General features: G+C 37.7%; 3 protein-coding genes and 1 long non-coding RNA gene across 9 annotated transcripts; 3 read left to right on the forward strand and 1 right to left on the reverse strand.

Moving 5' to 3' along the window:
- The first annotated feature begins 6 nt into the window (after positions 1 to 6).
- LOC130570422 (uncharacterized) lies at positions 7 to 7,280 on the forward strand. Of its 4 annotated transcripts, XR_008964962.1 has the most exons (8): positions 7 to 96; positions 2,796 to 2,866; positions 3,016 to 3,194; positions 3,356 to 3,501; positions 4,196 to 4,329; positions 4,440 to 4,580; positions 4,712 to 4,802; positions 7,070 to 7,280. It is a non-coding gene; the product is annotated as an uncharacterized LOC130570422 (long non-coding RNA). The 4 variants fall into 4 exon arrangements; XR_008964961.1 differs by having other exon boundaries at positions 3,006 to 3,501; XR_008964959.1 differs by having other exon boundaries at positions 3,016 to 3,501.
- Positions 2,699 to 10,600, reverse strand: slc13a5a (solute carrier family 13 member 5a). 3 transcript variants are annotated; one of them, XM_057360722.1, is made up of 12 exons: positions 8,772 to 10,600; positions 7,584 to 7,712; positions 7,287 to 7,423; positions 7,022 to 7,209; positions 6,406 to 6,586; positions 6,152 to 6,274; positions 5,610 to 5,822; positions 4,686 to 4,792; positions 4,433 to 4,554; positions 4,118 to 4,279; positions 2,998 to 3,135; positions 2,699 to 2,913 (listed from the first exon to the last, which is right to left on the reverse strand). In XM_057360722.1, exons 1-12 carry the CDS (start codon positions 8,877 to 8,879, stop codon positions 2,788 to 2,790), a joined length of 1,734 nt encoding a protein of 577 aa, XP_057216705.1. In that variant the 5' UTR covers positions 8,880 to 10,600; the 3' UTR covers positions 2,699 to 2,787. The 3 variants fall into 3 exon arrangements, with proteins under 3 accessions (XP_057216705.1, XP_057216703.1, XP_057216704.1); XM_057360720.1 differs by having other exon boundaries at positions 2,699 to 3,135; XM_057360721.1 differs by lacking the exon at positions 8,772 to 10,600 and having other exon boundaries at positions 2,699 to 3,135; positions 7,584 to 7,775.
- A 1,136-nt stretch (positions 10,601 to 11,736) lies between these two features.
- Positions 11,737 to 14,938, forward strand: serpinf2a (serpin peptidase inhibitor, clade F (alpha-2 antiplasmin, pigment epithelium derived factor), member 2a). The gene is made up of 7 exons (XM_057360725.1): positions 11,737 to 11,793; positions 11,898 to 12,084; positions 12,219 to 12,362; positions 12,715 to 12,903; positions 13,016 to 13,158; positions 13,718 to 13,916; positions 14,054 to 14,938. Exons 1-7 carry the CDS (start codon positions 11,737 to 11,739, stop codon positions 14,488 to 14,490), a joined length of 1,356 nt encoding a protein of 451 aa, XP_057216708.1. The 3' UTR covers positions 14,491 to 14,938.
- Positions 14,939 to 15,087: 149 nt separating this feature from the next.
- Positions 15,088 to 20,217, forward strand: serpinf1 (serpin peptidase inhibitor, clade F (alpha-2 antiplasmin, pigment epithelium derived factor), member 1). The gene is made up of 8 exons (XM_057360363.1): positions 15,088 to 15,184; positions 16,598 to 16,661; positions 16,745 to 16,931; positions 17,015 to 17,170; positions 17,264 to 17,467; positions 17,612 to 17,751; positions 18,968 to 19,178; positions 19,283 to 20,217. Exons 2-8 carry the CDS (start codon positions 16,599 to 16,601, stop codon positions 19,546 to 19,548), a joined length of 1,227 nt encoding a protein of 408 aa, XP_057216346.1. The 5' UTR covers positions 15,088 to 15,184; position 16,598; the 3' UTR covers positions 19,549 to 20,217.
- Positions 20,218 to 20,835: the final 618 nt, after the last annotated feature.

Below are 20,835 nucleotides of genomic sequence, written 5' to 3' on the forward strand. Positions count from 1 at the left end.
TGTTGTGGGCGCTTTTCAAAACTATAGTCTCTCCTATGAACCAAATTAAAAGTTTTGTCATTAGGCTACATGTGCACTGGCTACTGTAAATATAAGGTAGGTTGTCTGAACTAAACTGAAATTAAAATACACGAAGAATTATATTTATGTTATATTTATTACATTAAGGGTGGGTTGCACCAACAAGGATTAGGTTTAAATCTAGATTAAATCAAGGTTTATTTAATAATTCCGTTGCACCAAACTTTAAACCTTGTTTAAAAATTATCAGGTTTATATTTAAGCTATCATTTGATCCAGGTTTAAAATTTGCAGTAAATCTAGATTCATTTTAATTCTGTTGCTCCATTATTTTAAACTCTTGATTTATCTCTCAGTTAGGGATTAATTTTAAACCAGCTACTGAGGTTTAAATAATAAAAAAACACATTTATAATCAAATGTTCGGTGCTGCCGAAAACAGCCCCAGAACACGACCGAGGACGACCCCCGGAAACACAATCGCCTACCGGGGCCGTTCGCGGCGGCGGCGTCTACGGCAGAGGTTCACCCGCTGGTCATTCCCGTACTGCTCTTTTCTCACTTATGTCTGCTCCAGTCGCGAGCTGCAGGATAATGATGCGGCTCAACTGTCATATCCGTACGCTGTAATGGCGCTCAAGGCTTGTGAAATGTGTTTATGGATGATCAGATTGATCATCGAATTATCCAGAGAGAGGTTTTAAATAGAAAAATTACGTTTCTTTTACACGCACGAGCTGTTTATGTCCTTTTTACATGACAGTGAAACACTGTTGCTGTTTAGTTACACCGACAAATCCATCATGGCGGACCAAATTAATCGCATATGACGGTTTAAATACAGGTTAAATTTTTAATCCACGATTTGTTAATCTCTGTATAAAATTAAGTGGTGCAATGCTATTTGAATTAAATTAAAACTAGGATCAACAAACCCTAGATTAGCTCTAAACTCTGTTTACTTTAATCCTTGTTGGTGCAACCCACCCTAAGAGTTTGGTTCCAAAACGAGATTTTTCAAAAATCATGTTTTTATTATGTTATCATGTTTTTATTGGGTTAGTTAGCTGTATTTTTGAGTTATGGCTTAAATCAAAACAAACCAACTGCAGTTTGATTGATATTAATTGGAATGCACAATAAAAAACATGATTTTTGAAAAAACAACGGAGTATAATCTAATTTAGGAACCAAACTCTTAATATAATAAATATAACATAAGCATTATATTTATACGTAAATATAACATTGTAATTTGTTTAAACCCTTTCAAATGGCTGCTATTTTTGTATTACAGCTTTTGGCCTACTTGGTTTGCTTTGTAGGTTCTGGATGTATAATGTAGTTTTAAATTAAATATATGTTAGGCTACTACACTGCCCGTCCAAAAGAAAGTCACCACCTGGATTTAACTAAGCAAATAGGTAAGAGGCGCCTCCCATTGGATTGGAGGTCTATAGTTCAGCAACGTTATGTGCCCAAAGAATGAGGTCAGCGGACTACCTGAATATACTGAATGACCAGGTTATTCCATCGATGGGTTCTTCTTTCCTGATGGCACTGGCATATTCCAAGATGACAATGCCAGGATTCATCAGGTTCAAGTTGTGACAGAGTGGTTCAGGGAGCATGAGACATCATTTCCACACATGGATTGGCCACCACAGAGTCCAGACCTTAACCCCATTGAGAATCTTTGGGATGTGCTGGAGAAGACTTTGCGCAGCGGTCGGACTTTCCCATCATCAATACAAGATCTTGGTGAAAAATGAATGCAACTCTGGACGGGAAAAAAATGGACATTCTGGAAATTGCAGAAGCTTATCGAAACGATGCCAAAGCGAATGCGTGCCGTGATTAAAGCTAAAGGCGGACCGACGAAATATTAGATTGTGTGTCTTTTTTTGGTCTGGCAGTGTATATTATTAATATTTTATTTATATAATACACACAAAATAATTTGTAATATACAATATGCAGGCTAACTGCATACACACACAGAGGAACAGACAGTGTCTAAAAATTTATTAAGAAATATGAACAAAATTAAAGCTATTACATTTACAAAGCTAAAAAATTTACATTTTACATAACATTGCATTGATGAACGTTAATTTGCACAACAGTGTTTTAGTGACATGTTAAAATCACATGATTACTAGAATAAAGTCAACATTATGAGAAAAAAAAAGAAAAATCGCACGATTATATATGATTGATACAATAATTTCAAACTACATTTTCCCAAATGTGAAAACATTGACTATACTTCATTTAAAGCCTTTCACTCACAGTCCTTTAAAAAATATTATTTTTTTCAACTTTATTCCCCATGATTTTGACTTTATTCTTGAATTGCATTACATTTCATATTTTAAATAAATGTTTAACTGTAAATGATAACACTGTACATCAAAGTATACAAACCTTTGCATTGATTAGACTAGTATACACATCATTGCTTTTCAAAGTATATGATTTCAGCCTTTTGGCTTTTCACACATATACCTCTTGTAGCATGTGCAGTAAATCATTATTGCTTTTGAGGCTTCTTTAGATTCAAAATTTAAGCCCCAAATTTACAAATGTATTTACATTTAAAAACACTATTTGAGTTGTTGAAGTGATCGCACTTCCTCATTCCCAGCCACTGGCTTTACCCTGCTTGGCCTCCTCAGTTTGAGGTGAGATGTGCTTGCTGAGAATATTGTGGAATGCTGCAGTTTGACAGCCGATTGATGCCGGAATTCAGTCTCTCTCTGTTTCTCACACAGCTGTAGTGTTGGCCCAGCTAGGAAAGGTGTCTAAACTGAACAAAGCTCTGCCCCAGCTGTTAATGGCCAAGGTAATGGAAAGAATACCAATGATATTCATGACGATGCCTGTTTTTGCCTGTGGATAAAACAGATTTAGATCATGTGAATGTAATATAGTGGGTTGCATCAATAATTGTTTCAGTAATTGGTTAACACTCACCATATCAGATACCTTCAGGTATCCATATGAGAAGACTATGGCATTTGGAGGGGTCGCCACTGGAAGCATGAAGGCGAAGGATGCACTGAGGGTGCAGGGGATCATAACATAAAGCGGGTTGATGCCTATAGACTGGGACTGAAAAAAATAAGACAAAGTTCAGTCGAACTGCGACAAAGAGTCTAATCTCTCATTACGTAAGCTTGCTCGATTCTAACTGCTCACAGGTAACATAGAAAAGACAACAACACTCGATCACACAGCAGTGCCTGGATATCTGCCTAGTCTTGGATGAATTAACAAGTAAAGTTACCAAAAAACCCTCCCCCCATCCCTTATTCTTCCTCTTTTTTTCCAGCCAGACAACAATGGCACATCTCCATGGCTCTCCCATATGTGGCACTTCAGCCCCCTACAAATCCCTCCATTCACAGGCTCTCTTGCATAGGCTAATTCATGAGGATAGGACAACCTGTGCCAACTGCACAGCATGAGGCAAGAAAGGTGAAATCCAATGAGAGATTTATGAAGGAGGAGACTGTGCTTATATAAATTAATGTGTGAGAAAATCTTTCTTGGACGCTTTAGCCGATTTAAAAAATGTATAAACGTAATTGCATTCAATTATAAAAGTGGATTCCGCCTTAAAGGTCCAGTGTATGAAATTGAACGGCATCTAGTGGTGAGGTTGCGACTTGCAAACCAACGGCTCACTCCTCCCCTTTCGAAGCACTACGGAGGTTGACACTGGACTAAGATGTCGGCATGTTTTCTCTTCTTTGCCTAAGGAGATAGCGTATTTATGAAACGCGCTCTGTAGCATTTTGTCCGTTTAGGGCTACCGTAGAAAAAACATGGTGAGTTCCATTCAAGGTGACCCACGGTGTATGTTGATAGAAATAGCTCATTCTAAGGTAATAAAAACATACCGCTTCATTATGTAAGGTCTTTATACACCTCTGAACACATAGTTATGTATATGCAATTGCATTTCTGTCAATAGATCCTTCAAAAAAATCACACATTGGACCTTTAAAAGATAGCACAAATGAAACATTTTAACCAAAAAAGTTAGGTTAAAAACCAATGCATGCGTAGTTAATATGAGTCACGTACTTACCATCGATGCAAGTATAGGCAGAAATAATGTTGCAGTGGCAACGTTGCTGGTGCATTCAGTAAAGGTAGCTATCATCAGACACAGGACAATGGCAATAGCCCAGGGAGGAATACTTTGAAGAGGCGACATCTGATCTCCAAGCCACTTCGACAGCCCAGAGACCTGATGAGATCAACAACAAACAAACGAATAGGAGTTCATGGCGCTTGAAGGTGATCTTTGGTATTTGTTATGGCACATGATCTTGATTCATCCTTCATCTCACCCTCTCAAACAAAAACACAAACACGTGTATCGGAATAACATTTGTTTTACCTCACAGCCCTTGGCTAGCGCAAAGCCCCCTCCCAGCAGCAGGATAATGCTCCACGGCATCTTTTTCTGCGTCACCTTCCATGTGAGCAGAGCTGGAGTAGGGTCGCTGTCTGATTGAGGCGCTGACATAAGACACAATCATATTCATGTATGTTCATTGCATTGTTATAGGGCATTTTCTCCCATTACACACAAATAGATTTGGTTGCATACTTCACAATCTAGACAACAGCCTAACAGGTGTATTACTGACCTGTGTCAAAACTCTGCTTCCTCCAGGAGCAAAGTTGTGGTGGTTTCGAGGGGAAGACAAAGAGCAAAGCAGCTACGAACACAGAAACTGTGGCGTCCGTCACAAACCTGCACACAGGTGAGCCAGGGGTCAGAGGTTAAAAGAGGTAATTGTTAGCGGCTGCAATAAAACAGGTGTGTGGAGGTCTTTACTTATCCTAGATAATCAGGTATTGACTCCCTGCCCATTGACTTTTGGAGTATTTGTGTACCCTACATCTGTTCTGTTTTTGGTCTAGACCTTTCACCCACATAACATCATTGTCTTCACGGTTATACACTCAATCTCTGGGCACATCACTGGTCACTGTGCGCTCCATCAGAAAATTGTACACAAGTACCGATTGCAATGTGAGGAAACTCCATTTACCATTTTCCTGGACATTTGACCTACAAATAAAACGACACGCTACAACTGATAACAGAAGAACATGCTATTTGTGTTGAGCAAAAGTTCAATGTGTATGTGACAGCTAAAGTCTTGATTACTTCATTCAACTTTAGGGGTATTCTGTCTGTGGGCCAGAGGTTTGTCTTCCTAAATAATTCTGTCGTTTGATTTTTTTTGTTTGCTTTCAAAGGATATCAGAGGACATTTGATATTTCATTTCAAAGTAATATTTTGCACAATTTTATTGTGCTTCATTACAATCAAATCTCAAAACAGGAAGCAAAATAAACTATTTGGTATAGCACAAAAAATTACATTTAAAATACATTTTTTTAAAGAAAATATGAATAGTCCTTAGCCCCAAAAGTTATCCTCATAATGATACTGATTTGAGTGGTTGCCAGGGCGTTGCTATGCAGATCACCCAAAAATAAAAATTCTGTCTAGCACCACTCGAATTCTGCATCTCATTATTTTTAGTGTTTTCACTCTTACTCTTTATCAGCATTGAAAAAGTGCGTAGCCCATCCATCCACAAAGCCCGGATCCCTTGTGAACCAAAGCACCACCAGCAGGACGAACAGGGCTAGGACACTCAGCTCCCCAAATGACATGGGGCCGAGACGCCGGTGCTCCTCCTTAATCACATTATATGCGGCGATGTCCTTCTCTGTCTTCACTGTCCCACAGCCCCACGTCTTTTTGAAGCTGTAGAGATGTTTGAGGCATGCATGGATGTTACAGTAACAAATAAACATGCTAACATGTGTGTTATATCATGGTTTTAGCCATAGATGGCACGCTCTTGGACCGCCCAAAGTCCATGTTTCCTTACAGTTCAGTTTACTGTCTAATGCATATTGCGCAACAAATATTTTCCTGATCTGGCATTCTCCAATCTGATTGGCCGATTGAAGCATGCACAGAACTTTCTGCATTTTTTGAAAGTTACTGTATGTCTGTGACTAATAAGTCTGTACACACAGTATGACTTTTGGAATGTTATTAAGTTCAATTCATTGGAAAAGAACACATACTTGCAACCCAGAAAGACGATCTGAAGCCACAGCCAGGCCAGTGTCAGCATGATGATCATGTTGGGGAAGGCAAACCCGAACCACGATGCAAAGTTTATAACGTCAGGGTTGTCAGGGAAAAGTCTGTAGATCAAACATACGTTGATTTAAACTGGATTTACTGCATTGCTATATCACTGAGATTACATTATGCACATAAGACAACCAAGAAGTAAGAAAGTAAATCTAGAAGAGCACTGAGGTGAGGTACCTACTGGCTCATCTGTCCCATAAGTACCAGATTTGGTCCAGTGCCTGTGAGCGTTGCTGTACCACCAATGCTGGCTGCATAGCACACACAGAGTGTCAATCCTTTACACAAATTTATTCTTTCCTCTGTCTCCCTGTGATTCTCCTCTCCGCCTGAGTCCATTGAGATGCGTCCATTCAGAACCACTGTGCACATAGCGAAGCTAAAGTTACTTTACGCATATCACCGAACAGAGGTGCAGATGAACTCTACATTAGATCTTCAGTATTTATGTAACATGTCTTCAGAATATGTCAAGATGATTTTAATACAGTGGGTCATTGTGATTTTGCCATGTAAGACGTGCTTCTGGATCAGCGTGTTCTTTATTTTGGCCTGAAACAACATTACTGTCAAAGAGACTTAACATGAACCTGACCTAAACGCTAAACCCTAACTAACTATGACTTATCCATAAAACCAGAGAGAAATAATAAAATGACGAGAACGGTATACAAGCCCCTAACCCAGTATTAATCTTAAATCTAACACTGACGCTATAGGCCCAGTCTTTTTGTTAAAAGAAAAGTTGTTCCAGGACCCAATATGATGTTAATCCTGCATCAAATCAACTTTCTCACCCCGGTTATTGATTTGTATTTCCGTATTTTTCTCTTCCCTCTCTGCAGGTGACATCTGCTCTTGTTCCGCTCTGTTGTTGAGCTGCTCCAGCACGGCTTGAACAATTGGCACCATCATGGCTGTGGTGGCCGTGTTGCTGATCCACATAGAGAGGAAGGCGGTCACCCCCATGAAACCCAACATCAGTCTACGAAAGAGCAGAAGAAGCGTAATCGATGATGCTATTATCAACAAGAAGACTCTCAGTGGCTCTTAAGCACTTACAGAGCGGGCCGCACACCAACGAAGAGCAACACTCGGAGCGCAATCCGTTTGTGTAGGTTCCAGTGCTCGACAGCTACGGCCACCATTAGACCACCCAGAAACAGCATATTAGTGTCCTTCAGGTACTGCATACAGACCTATGCATACACATGTGGATATCTGTGATGCAAAGTTTGAAACCCAGAAGGCATTGCAACATAAACACACATTAAAGACTAGCATTTGAGATGTCACGAACATGGTTGTTTAAAAACAGTTTAATGATATGTTTTACTGTATATAGGACCTCAAACTCACATCTTTAGACTCCATGATTCTGAAGAGAGGAAAGAGCACAGCTGGCAGTAATGCAGTGACGGCCAGCGGCAGCACCTCTGTACACCAGTACACTGCCATCAATGCCACCACATACGCACACTTGGCCACCTGCATACAACACAGTGCATTGCATAAGTGTGCAAATGGATGAAAAAGTATCATGTTATACATTACAAGTGAAAAGAGAGGAGTTAAACACAGTTTTAGGTTAAATGGCTGCTTATCATCCAAATATTATGTTAAGTATGATCCATTTAAAACATTACCAATGAGTTAAGGAACACTCACAGTTAACTTTTCTTGTGAAATACATGTCAACACTCAAACTGTTACCTCAACAAATCACAACAAAGTTGTAATGTGTAACTTTTTGTGCCTTTAAAGAAACTTAAATGATATGCCGTAATGACAGGAATGAGGTACAAAGTTCCTTTTGTTAGTCACTCAGTAACATTCAAAGTTCCTCACCAAAAGTTCATTATCAGCCACATAATCCAAACGATGTGGTTCATTGTTCATTCTATTTAAACTTTTGTCATAGTTTCCAAAGGTTGTATGATGAGAAACATCATACCATTTGACCTGCAGTGCAGGAATGCACGTGCTATTCTAAACGCAAACTTTCTCATCCAATCACGTTACTTCTAGCGACATAAATTAGCAGTATAATGTGTTTAAAACTAAATACAGTTTAATTTATCGTTATATGCAATTATATATTTACTGTTTATAAGTGATATTACGTTATTTGGAATATGCTAATAATTATGCGCAAAATTGGCACCAGAAACTTTGCGTCAACAAAGGGTTAAGACAAAACATAGTGCATTGTGTGTTTCGGTGAAGGAATGTGTCCCCCCAGTGTCACGCAGGGTCTCGTCCCATTGACTGTTCTCCAATACAGAAATACAATTAAGATGCAGAGAATTCGTGCTGACATTACATCTCGTATTTTGTGCATATATTCTGGATCCACAAAAGCGCATCCCTAAATCTACTTGACACTTTTACGCACACTTGTCTCTGTCAAGTCACTCAAGGTGGAAAGAGAGACGATAAGTTTTCTATGGAGCATCGCCAATGCCCTCCGCGTTCAACTCTACTGCACGTGTTTAATTTTTTACATGTTTCATAAAATGACCTGTCAGAATGTTACTACAGACTTACCTTTGTTCCAACGACGAGCGGCAAAGGGAGAAGAAGAAATGGGGTGCAAAAGAGAATGAGTCCAGTTTTATTCATCCATATAAACTTAAGTAAATGTGAACCCATCATTTGTTGTTTGGAATAACTTCAGAAGAACTCGAGCGGTGGAAGCCGCGCACAACACAAGAGTACTGATCAGAGTGGACAGCGCATTAGCTCGCGCTGCCTCTTTAACGCACGCGCGCGCGCTCACACTCACACTGGAGAGCATAATTAAGCGAAGTTTGTACCCTGTCGTTTCAATTTCTGAACATTTACCCGTGCATGTGTTCATTTAACATCAGAGAAAGTCTTTGTTGTTAAAAATAGCTGTCTGCAATTGCTTTTGTCAGCAGGCCGTTTTATTTTGGTCTTTATTTGATTGCGATAATTTTGATGTTTAGATTGTAACAGCAGAGTACTGTTTTTATTGTAGATGAGTTAGGATATGATTCTAGATGGTTTTTCCACACTTCAGATGTTTTACAGGCCTTCGTTTCAAAAAGACATTAATCACTTAATATTTTAACAGCAAAGCACCTAAGTTTTGTCAGCATTATCTCTATCTTCACAAATATATTTTGCAGTTCACAAAATGATAAAACCATGACAGTTCACACAAGGGGCTTTGTGCGTATAGGACCAGCACAGCCTGAAGGTGAGTTTGTGCGTGGAAGAGCACGGAGAAGACAAAGCGGTGCTCAATTTCTGTGCAGAGTTGAATGAAAAGGAGATAAACAGTGGGTATCCACGGCTGCCCTTACTGAAACTCTACACAGAAGCAGCAGGGAGTCCGACACACAGACCTGCTGTGAGGCTGACAATAGCTCTCTGTGTAAGAGCTAGGATGAGGTTTCCTTAAGTCAACACTGAGTTGTGGGAAAGCCTGATGGACCCATGTTTTGCGTTCCAGGTGAACTTTTTATACGGCTGTGCTGTTGAAACGGTACAATACAGAAAATAACCAGACTAAATTACATGCTTTCATGTTTCTCTTGTACATTTGTTGTCCTTTTCTGTTATTAGACTTTTTTACCGTCTTTCAAAATGTAAAAGCATCTTTTTACATTATTCGTGACAAATCTGTAAAAATACCGTAAAATGCAGTCAAATTACATTTTTTACAGTGTACTTTTATGTTTTTTTAGTGAATAATCTACTTAACGTTCAGAGTTCAAATTATTTGACTTTTAAATGACTGCCAAATTCTTGTCTTTAAAGTTTTGATAAGTAAGACGTTAAAATACTGTTTAACAAAACATAACCCATAAAAAGGTCAACACTCACGAAGAGATTAACACTCACAAAGGCATAAGAATTTTGTGATGTTTTCTCTGGAACCATACACTGCACATTTCCATTATACGTAGATATTTATTTTAGCTTTGGCGCCCTCTAGAGTTCAACATGACGAATAACAGCTAGACCAATGAGTTACGGCATGAGTTAAATTGGTTGGAAGATGACATTATCATGACAACATTAATCAATATCTTATCAGTAGAAGGTCGGATGTTTTAGATTTGTCGTTTATGATAATAGAATATAATAGGCTACTTTCAGTGTTTTGTGTGTTAAAAGGCTTTATTTCGCACAGATGTTGTTGTAATTTTGTTACTAGAATGACTTTTCGCAGATGAACCCCTGGATGTTTTTTTAGCACAGTGGCATTGAGTCTAACGGGGTGGGATTAAGGATTCAAGGTTTTGCGTAGGCGGAGAACTAGATTTGCAGGACAAACTGGACAAATAAATTTCATTTATGGGTTTTGAAAATACTTCTAATGCCAGTTCAATTAGAGCAACATTTAATAACAAACTAAGTGTTCAATTAATGATTTGTTTCTTAAAGATGTTTAACTAAACTATGCAAAATATTTTTAGGTTAGTTGAATATAATAAATAAATTAACTAATAATTAAATAATTATTCCATTTTAATGCTATTGCTGGGATAAGCAAGGAAACAAATATCCTTTAACAAACTTTTTTCACATTTTCTTTAGCATTGTTAGTGAGTAAAGTCATCCCTATTTAACAGATTTAAACATTTGTTTTTAAACTTTTTAATATTTATTAATATATGCTAAAAAATAAAATATTTCTGTGCACAGACGTTCTATTATCCTCAACATTATTAATCATGTTTTAATATAGACATTTTGTTCTTTTTTTGCATTTGTTTCTCTTTTGGTGGCTCTGTGGCATTTCTTGAGTTTGACCGCTGGACCACATATATTCATATTTACATTTAAAACTAAACAGTGACACAAGTCAATGAGTAATAAAACATTAACCAGCAGCACAGTGTCTGACACCATTATCAGTCCTGATCAGAACAACATCATTCCCGCTCCCTATATTTAACAACACTTTCCTACCACAAGGTTTGGTAAGTTTAATGCATCTATTTTAACTTCTAAAACAGCTCTAGCTTTTTAGCTGACAATATATCTCTAAAGTTGAAATCTGGCAGAGTTTTTATTCTAGCGGTGACATGGCATGCATGGTGGCAGGACTAACACGGGCTATTAAAATATTGGAAATTTGTTTTTGCAGAAATGACAGCATTATTACGGAAATTATATTATTACATACGTCATTGACAAATATTACATTGACAAATTGCTAAATTAATCTTATTTTTTAATTCAATGTTTTAAACATTTCAATACTTCTTATTAATTTTATTACCAGCTGTATTGAGCTGGTCCTATTTAATTTATCCAACGCTTTTTGTAGCCCTTTCTGTTTTTTTGTGGCTAATCTTAAAGTCTCATCAGACCAAAGGCTAACATTATCTCAGCTCTAAATGTTTTCTAAAACCGCTCACTGCACAACAGTTGATTTATGTGTAAAATATTGTTTTTTATATCGTATGCAGTTTTTTATTAGAGAAATCGTATTACCAGATGCTTTTTGTTGTGTTTTCCAGGCCAAAAGAAAAACATGAAGCATAGTCATGTGGTGTTTACACTGCTTTGTATATTTAGGTTTGAACTTATGGTAAGAAACAGCTTCTTTACTCTGGATATCAAACTATCCTCCAAAACCTTCCCTGTTAACAATGTCTCTTAAGCGTCTTCATAAAAGCACATCTTTTTTCCCAGGCTTCTGATGAAACAGGTAAAGAGAAATGCAATGATATTTTAAGCTTGGAAGCTCAACGTACAGTTGGTGGTGCAGTGGCCAAACTTGGCTTAGAGCTTTTAGAGAATCTACAGCCTGGGCTTGAGCAACCAAATATAATTATATCTCCACTGAGTGTTTCCCTTGCACTTGCTGAGCTTGCTCTGGGTGAGAAATCTGAACAGTTGTGACCATACACACACATCATTTTGAAATAGGGAACATTCTATTACAGTGCAAGATGGCAGGTATTATATAAATATTTACATACTTTACATATTTTAAAATATTTTGCTTAATAGGTGCAAACAACAAGACCGAGGAGAAGTTGTTAGAAGTCCTTCACGCACAAGCACAGGCTAATTTTCATGAAACCTTAAGCTGTCTCCAGGAACATCTGACTACTAAGGCTGTCAAGATGGCATCCCGTCTCTATCTCTTACCAGGTAAAATATATTGCATTTTGGTCAAAAATAAATACATTACAATAAATAAATAAACAGTTAGAGAAATAGAAATAAAAAAGTGGAATATTAGCCAGGGTCTGGGGAGAGTAGGAGAGCTTTTCCCCCATGTTTACCTTGGGCCCCTCCAAAAATGTCAAGCTGAAAAAGAACAAACAATAAATACTTCTGATTTGCATTATCTGTTAAATGCTCATCTGTCAATTTAATCACAGATGTGATTAAACCTTAAAAAATTATGCATGGAATGAACTATACTAGAAAGTTGTTGCCAATTAACTCCACAATTGAGGATAGTTGTGTCCTCTTTACATTTTTTTTTGTCTTTGTAAAGGTTTTAAGGTGAACCAAGACTTTGTGGATAGATCTTCACGCCTGTATAAATCTGAACCTTCACAATTGACCTCTATTAAAGAAGTCAATCATTGGGTGGAGGAGGTCACCAAAGGTCACATAACCAACTTCATGTCTAGTCTTCCATCTAATGTGGTTCTAATGCTGATAAATGCCATTCATTTCAAAGGTTGGTAAATTTTTATGTAAATTAAATGAATATATACTTATATATATATATATATTAGGAAATAATTGGCAAGTGGTAATGATGCGATTTATAATGTCATTCTTACTCTTAGGGGAGTGGCAGTCTCGCTTTGACTCAAAGTTCACTGTAAAGGATTTCTTCTACATTGACAAAAAAACCTCTGTAAAGGTGGACATGATGATGGCAACCAGATATCCACTCAGCATGTTTGTAGATTTAAAGGATGGAACACAGGTACTGTATATTATTTCCTTTATGCTGCTTATTTTCCTCCTAACTTAAAGGAACATTTCACCCAAAAAATACAATTAGCCAATCTTTTACTCACCCCCAAGCTGTCCCAGGAGTATATGACTTCTGTATCTTTTTTAGCGGATCACAACCGGAGTTATATTGAACAATATCCTGGCTCTTCAGCTTGGTAATGGCAATGGATAGAGACCCAGTTTTAGAAGCTCCAAAAACCGCATATATCCATCATATATGTTGTATATCCAGGCTTACAGGGATGTGTCATGACACCAAACGATACATTTGTGAGCAAAAACGATCGAGTCTCTATTCACTTACATTACAAAGCCAGGATCAGCCAGGATTTTGATTCGCTGTCAAATGCGTTCGCCAGAAAACAGGAAGACATGTACACCTAGGACGGCATGAGTGTAAGTTATGGCAAAAATGTCACTCTAGGGTGAACTGTTGCTTAAATCATGTTGTTCTTTAGCCTACACAAAGCATTGTTATTTTCTAATTATCTAAACAAGGTTTGGTGTTTCGCCATATCTATCATCAGGTCGCAAGATTACCCTTCCAAGGAAACATGAGTCTTCTAGTAGTAATGCCATCACATGGAAATCTATCAACCACGGCTGCCAAACTCAACATTTCCGACCTGTATGAACGTCTCCCAAGTCAGAAGTCTATGCATGTGAAACTACCCAAATTCAAGCTTGAGTCCAAACAGGATTTACGTCAAGCACTTACAAACATGGGTAAGAGAATCCTCCACATGTTCGCAATTTACATTTTGTGGTGAATCATATTAAGCTAATGTTTGGTCAACATGAAGTTGAGTGGAACTGTGAAAATATTTATACCTGGATACAAACTTTCTATATCTATATTTCAGGTCTGGGCATGTTGTTTTCTGGGCCTGACCTATCCAGAATCTCCCAGGGCCCATTAGTGGTGTCAGGGGTACAACATGCCTCAAGTATTGAACTGAACGAACAGGGGGCCGAAGCCTCGGCCGCGACCTCTGTCACACTAGTGCGTACCATTCCCACGTTTGCCGTAAACATGCCATTCATCTTTGCACTGGTGGATGATGCGTCTTACACACCTCTCTTCCTGGGAATGGTCACCAACCCCAATCCTGGAGCGACGGCTGAACAAAGCGATGAGCCAAAAACTGAAAATGAAACTGTACCAAGCAATGTTCGCCTGACTGACACAACACTCAGTGACGGCCCACATGAAAACATGCTAAGTTACATGTTAAATATGTGGAGGGAAACAATTCCTCAGCAGTTCCTTGGACATCAGGAAATGGATCAAGGGAACTGAAAGAAAACGTGCATGGATCCGTGTATATTACATGTGCTTGGGTGATACGCAGGGTTATGCTGTTCGTGACCTGTCTATAGTACAGTAACATTATATATGGACATGCACCTCCTGAACATTGTTTAATTTTTGTAAGACAGACATAAAAAGGAGAAAACTTAAGGACAGACATAATAAATCCCATTAGAAATTATTTTTCTAATGATTAAACAACATGTGCAAGTGTATCCAATGGCACAGAAAATGACTTTATTATCATACAGCTAAATCGTACATATTATTGTAATATAATGTTAAGTCGCATGGTAATACATTTTCGTTGTATTCTACAAAACCTTAAAAATTAAAAAAAAAATTGTCTACCTGTATCGCTGTGTATTAGGCTAATCGAAGTGTATCGTTCACGCTTATCTTCATGCTAACAGTTATAACAAATAAAACGCAACATTTGAAAAGAAACGAAGACCAAATGACACGATATTTATTTTCTACAGCATATAGTATTAAATACATGCATATTGTGATATTTTGGGATACGTTTTACCGTGAAGACTTTTCCTCAGAAGCTGCAGTGCTCAGTCGTCATCGCAGGGCGGGATTCTTTAGTGAAACGCTTCTCGTGCATCTGCTCGCGCACAGTTGGCGCAGCTGTGGACGGAGAGTCTGCTCGAGACGACGTAAAAGAAGAATACAGGTCAGAAAAATAAACATCAATGTTTTATATGTTTAAAGTTTAATAACGGTTATTTTTATGAATACTCACATCATGCTTTGTACCAGCCCTATTTGTTCTCCTTCAAGTGTGCTCAAAAATGGTGTTTGTTTATTTATTCATCATCATATTTAAGTTGCCTAAACATTACACTTTTTGGAGGTTGCTTTACAGACGAGTAAAGCAAAGAGTGTTAAACATTTATAAGTGATAAATATTGGGACTAAATGTTTTTTTTGATAAGTTGTTTCAAAATTGTGTATTTTTATTGTAGGTGTTTTGTAAATTGGTTAATAAAATGTAGTTGTGGATTGTGAATAAATGTTGAGAAAGTATGCAGTGGATGCTTCATCGTCTACTGTTTAACTGCGTGGCATGCAGGCAGCCAGTCAGACAAATGTGAAAAAACAATAGGGTTAGGTGTATTTTTTTCCAGTGATGGATCTGAACTCAGCAAGAAACTTGAAGACGACTTTAATGACAACCAGATGTGCTGAAGGAACATGGGAAAGTTTCCGAAAGAGTGTCTGTTTTTGCAGTAGGAACTCCTCCAATACTTGAACCCATTCCAAGTTAACTGTGTGTAGTGTTATATAAAGTTTCAATACTATTTAGATTTTTTTAATTTTCTGGCTTCATTAAAAAAATCAAAGACCATATACCACTAAAAATTAAGGTGCTTAAAAGGTTCTTCACAGCAATGCCGTCCGAACCAATTTTGGTGCCACAAAACCCATTCAGTCAAAAGTTATTTTAAGAACCATCTCTTTCTTAACTTTTTATAACCTTTTGTGAAACAGAAAGGTTCTTTGGATGTTAACGGTTCTTTATTGAACCATTTAGACAAAAAAAAGGTTATTTTATGGCATCATGAAGCACTTTTATTTTTAAGAGTGTGCCCTTAATTTTTCTTTCTTTCAACATCTTAAATATTCTTAATATAAATATAATAATAATTTTTTACCTTTGCAGGATTTTCTTACTAATATTTTCAAAATTATGTTAATCTTTTGAAGCCTTTCCATTATGTTTTGTAATAGCTGGCCAAACAATCGCTGTTTGTTAAAGGGACAGTTCACCTAAAACTGAACATTCATCATTTACTCTCACTCATGTCATTCCAATCTGCTATGACTTCCTTTCTTCTGCAGAACACTAAAGAAGATATTTTGAAGAATGTTGATAACCGAACAAATTTGAACCCCAATTGACTTCCATTGTATGAACACAAATAATTTCTCAAAATATTTTTTGTGTTCCACACAAGAAAGAGTCATATACAGGTTTTAAATGACATAAGGGTGAATAAACAATGACAGAATTTGTTTTTTTAACAGTGTTGGCGTCCATGTCCGTGATGTCATCCATCTAATCTTCGGTTTTTGTATTTGTCAGGATGAAGAAGACAGCCCTTCTGCTTGTTTTATGGAGTCTTCTCTGCCTCTCACATGCTCAGATGGTGCAGTATCGTCCCCACAAATTCCCAGCTGTTATCTTTACTCTGACACTATGCGGGCTTTAACGTCCCCTCTCTCTCTATAGACAGATACAGAGGCTGACGGTGATGAGGAGGTGGTTGATCTTTTCACCACACCACACACCAAGCTGGCTGCTGCGACCTCTGATTTTGGCTACAACCTGTTCCGTCAGCTGGCAGCACGTGACCCCAAGGTCAGCGTCTTCCTGTCCCCCATGAGTATCTCAGCAGCCTTCACACAGCTCTCAATGGGTGAGGTTTGCTCTTGTCCAACCACACACCCGATTATTACTAACCTGATCTTACCTTGAGATTTTCTTACTCATCTGTCGTAGGGGTGTCTGAGCGAGCTGAGAAGCAGATTTACAGGGCTCTCCGTTACCACACCTTGCAAGACAGTCAACTCCATAACACACTGAAAGAGCTTCTCTCTTCTCTAAGGGCACCGGCCAAGGGCTTTAACTCCGCAGAACGCATCCTGCTGGCCAGGAGTGAGTGTATGATTTTATCTAGATGTGCCTTTGTGAGAAAAGCTGCTGGTTAATAAAAAAGCAGTACATATTTTATTCATCTGTTCGTTTCAGAGCTTCGACTTAAGCTGGAATACCTCAACAATGTAGAGACTCAATACGGGGTACGCCCTCAAACTCTTATGGGTGGAGCTCGGGACCTCAAGGCTGTTAATGATTGGTTTAAACAGAAGACCGGCGGAAAAGTGGGCCAAATTCTTCCTTCAGCTCTCCCGCGCAACACCGCTGTTCTGCCTGTGGGGGCAGCGTACTTCAAGGGTAAATGAGCTTCTCTTTTCTGGACTTGGAAACTAGCAACATTTGTCATTTAGAAATGACTGACACAGTGTTTTACATAAAATCTGTTTAATTATTCTCAGTTCCTACTACAGCTACAACTTTAAATTGCTCTTTTTTTCACAGGTAAATGGGTAACTAGGTTCAGCAAGGCTAACAAGATGGACAACTTCCAGGTGGATGGACAAGCGCCAGTTCTCATTCCCATGATGGAGCAGGAAAATTACCCGGTGAAGATGGGCAATGACCCTGACATTGGCTGCACGGTACCAGAACTATTTTTGATGAAAGATTAGAAGTGCATCCCAAATCACATATTTGTGCACTGTTTTATGTGCCATTTTGTTGTATAAATAGTGTAAGTAGTACTGTATGTTCACTTTAAAAATTCCAAGAAGAAGTGCACTTTAAGTATTGAAATGATGCACTTATTCAACTGAAAATGTGAAGTGTGGAATGCTAAACATGCACAAGCGGTCTCAGGTTTGCTTACGCAGCGGAAGAGAGGTTGGCACTGCCGAGCAAAGTTCACCCGCGGAGACGATTACAGATCAGTCTGACAGTGACTGAGGTCATGTTGGGCAAAACAAGTGACATTAAAAGTACAATAAACAAATGGATTTTCATTGACTTGCATTGCGTTAAGTACTTTTGCTTAGTAGAAACCCCTTAAAGGAACAGTTATAATGGAAATTCTTTTTTGTTCTGATGAACACAAAACAAGATATTTTGAAGAATGTTTGTAACCAAACAGTTCTTGGCCACCATTGACTAACATAGTAGGAAAATTAGCTTTTTAAATGTCTTTGTTCTGTTGAACACAAAAGAAGATATTTTGAAGAATGTAGGAAAGCAAACAGTTTTGGGTCACTTTTGACTACCATTGTCATTTTTCCTAATGTGAAGAAAAAAAAACAATTACAGGAAAAGACTGTAAAACGGTATAAACGTAATTTTACAGGAAAAACTGTTATTTTACGGCATATTTCTGGCGCCCCTGGAAAACTGCATTTATTTCCTGGATTTCATTTACGGTATACTATGGTAGTCAATGGTGGCAAAGAACTGTTTGGTTACAAGCATTCTTCCAAAATATTTTTTTGTGTTCACCAGAACAAAGAAATGTATACAGATTTGGAACAACTCAAGGGTGAGTAAATGAAGACAGAATTTTAAGTTTTCGGGTAACTGGCCCTTTAAGTGTTCAATTTGAGATGATTCTACACTTTTAAAATAAAAAGTATATACTAGATGGTAGAATACATAGTTTAAGTGCATATTATATAGTATGTAATTTGGGACACAACTTGGAATACAATGTGTATTGTATATTGTAAGTTGTTTATTTTATTATTTAATTGGAGAACTCCCTAATAAATAATGATAAATTCTGTCATCAAACACAGAATTGTATTTGTAGAGAGAATGTAATTTGAAGTAAAAGGATGAGACATCTCTGTCTTTCTCTGTTTTTTTGTCCAGATTGCCCAGGTTCCTATGCAGGATGGAGTAAGCATGTATTTTTTCTTGCCCGATGAGGTGACTCAGAACCTGACGATGATAGAGGAAGCACTTACTGCTGAATTTGTCCAGGACCTCTCTAACACCCTCCACGCGGTACAGGTCCACCTCACTCTGCCCGTTATAAAAGTCAGCTACAGCACAGACCTGCTGCCCTCCCTCTCTGACCTGGGTGAGACACGACCACTGTTTTACATTTTACTTTTATCGTCCAATATTGACACTGGTTACATTGCTTATGTCATTTTTCACTCCATTATGTTCTTCTTTGTCCAGGTCTATCTGAATGGTTGGCAGAGACAGATCTTATTAAAATAACCAGTCAGCCAGTGAAGTTAAATGCTGTCCGTCATAAGGTTGTCATGGAGACAGCTCCAGAAGGCACAGAGTATGCCAGCACCACCACTACTGCCAGAGGCCAATCACTGACTCTGGCATACAATGTGGACCGCCCCTTCCTCTTTCTAGTCAGAGATGAGCCATCAGGGGCACTTCTTATGATCGGAAAAGTGTTGAGTCCTCGTGACCTGGAAAGGGTATGAGACACACATTTGCACACACACACAAATACAAACAAATGAGAAAACTTCATGAGAACTTTCAACGTTAAGCCCAAGTCTTTTATTTTTAACAAAATTTATTTGAAATGACATATTTGTACTCACATGGCCTTTAGAAGTATACTTTCACCACAGCTGCACTTCCCATTAACATTTTTAGCATGCTTAGGCATTCCCTTATAAGCAAGCATTGCTATATGCGCTAACCCAAGCTTTACATTTATAATAAATATGGACCTTTTTATGGATATTGTATGGATACTCAATTTCGTTCCAGCTGGATCTTAGCCATACAATCTGTTTTGAGGCATAATAACTTTATGACGCTCATAAATCTTTTTGCATGTTAGTAAAAATCCCTCAAGTATAAGCAGCTGCTATAAAGACTATGGTCTCAAAATGTCGCAATAGCCATTTCTATTTCTAAGTGCTCAGTACTTTCATATGTTTCACACTTTTGAATACTGATCATATGACTTTACAGTCCATCAGCAATGGTCGAATTAAACTTTGCCAAAATTTATTTCATTTGACTTCATTCATTATGTACATTTACTACTCGCAAGAAAATTCAGAATGTATATATTATGTATGTAAAATTGAATAAAAAAAGAATAAAAAAAACGTATTTCAAACATAATGTTTCTGACCCTTGGCTTTATGTTTGAGCAATTAAATGTATGTATGTATTAAAGGTATTAATCTGATCTTTCATGTGTGTTATGAGAGTAAGATTGAAAAACAGAGTCTCAAACTGAATTTAGATTTTGATTATTACAGAAACCTATTTGGAAAAACTTCAAATACTATTTCTTAGCAGTTTGGTTTTCTTGTTTTTAAAAGAGCAGGCTCAAGTTCAGCCTTTTTTCAAATCCTACCGTTTCACCGCTGGCGATACAACATTTATTATAGATAACATGCATGTTTCTCTGCATTTACTCGCATGAGAGCCTGTGAGCTGAGCAAAAAGAATGGTTTACAGTTACCACCATATCCAACCAAGGCCTTAATAACACAAATCTGGATGCCAGTTATTTGTAAAACGTTTTTTTTTTTACAAAAATGTATATTTATAATGTTTTTCTTATGTAAATACAGATATATTAGATATATAATGTTTTTCATGACAGTATTTAGGATTAGAGTCTGATGCTTTCATAAAACGGAGCCGATCTGTAAAGCATACTGTTTTTCAAAGCACAAAAATATTCCTGGAAATATAAATAATTTGTTAAAATATAATTCATTCAATAAAAAAAAAGATCAAAC

Source organism: Triplophysa rosa, linkage group LG19, assembly GCF_024868665.1.
Source record: "Triplophysa rosa linkage group LG19, Trosa_1v2, whole genome shotgun sequence".
Taxonomy (NCBI): Eukaryota; Metazoa; Chordata; class Actinopteri; order Cypriniformes; family Nemacheilidae; genus Triplophysa; species Triplophysa rosa.

What these genes read in the sequence shown, in the direction of transcription:
- slc13a5a (XM_057360720.1), bottom strand. Translation starts at nt 8,879, where the DNA reads ATGATGGGTTCACATTTACTTAAGTTTATATGGATGAATAAAACTGGA. An exon ending in CGCTCGTCGTTGGAACAAAG is followed by an intron (nt 7,713 to 8,771) that starts GTAAGTCTGTAG and finishes TGTTGTATGCAG; the next exon opens with GTGGCCAAGTGTGCGTATGT. An exon ending in AATACAAATCAATAACCGGG is followed by an intron (nt 6,587 to 7,021) that starts GTGAGAAAGTTG and finishes CTATGTGCACAG; the next exon opens with TGGTTCTGAATGGACGCATC.
- serpinf1 (XM_057360363.1), top strand. Translation starts at nt 16,599, where the DNA reads ATGAAGAAGACAGCCCTTCTGCTTGTTTTATGGAGTCTTCTCTGCCTC. An exon ending in GCCTCTCACATGCTCAGATG is followed by an intron (nt 16,662 to 16,744) that starts GTGCAGTATCGT and finishes CTCTCTCTATAG; the next exon opens with ACAGATACAGAGGCTGACGG. An exon ending in CTTCACACAGCTCTCAATGG is followed by an intron (nt 16,932 to 17,014) that starts GTGAGGTTTGCT and finishes CATCTGTCGTAG; the next exon opens with GGGTGTCTGAGCGAGCTGAG.
- serpinf2a (XM_057360725.1), top strand. Translation starts at nt 11,737, where the DNA reads ATGAAGCATAGTCATGTGGTGTTTACACTGCTTTGTATATTTAGGTTT. An exon ending in ACTTGCTGAGCTTGCTCTGG is followed by an intron (nt 12,085 to 12,218) that starts GTGAGAAATCTG and finishes TTTGCTTAATAG; the next exon opens with GTGCAAACAACAAGACCGAG. An exon ending in ATTTAAAGGATGGAACACAG is followed by an intron (nt 13,159 to 13,717) that starts GTACTGTATATT and finishes ATCTATCATCAG; the next exon opens with GTCGCAAGATTACCCTTCCA.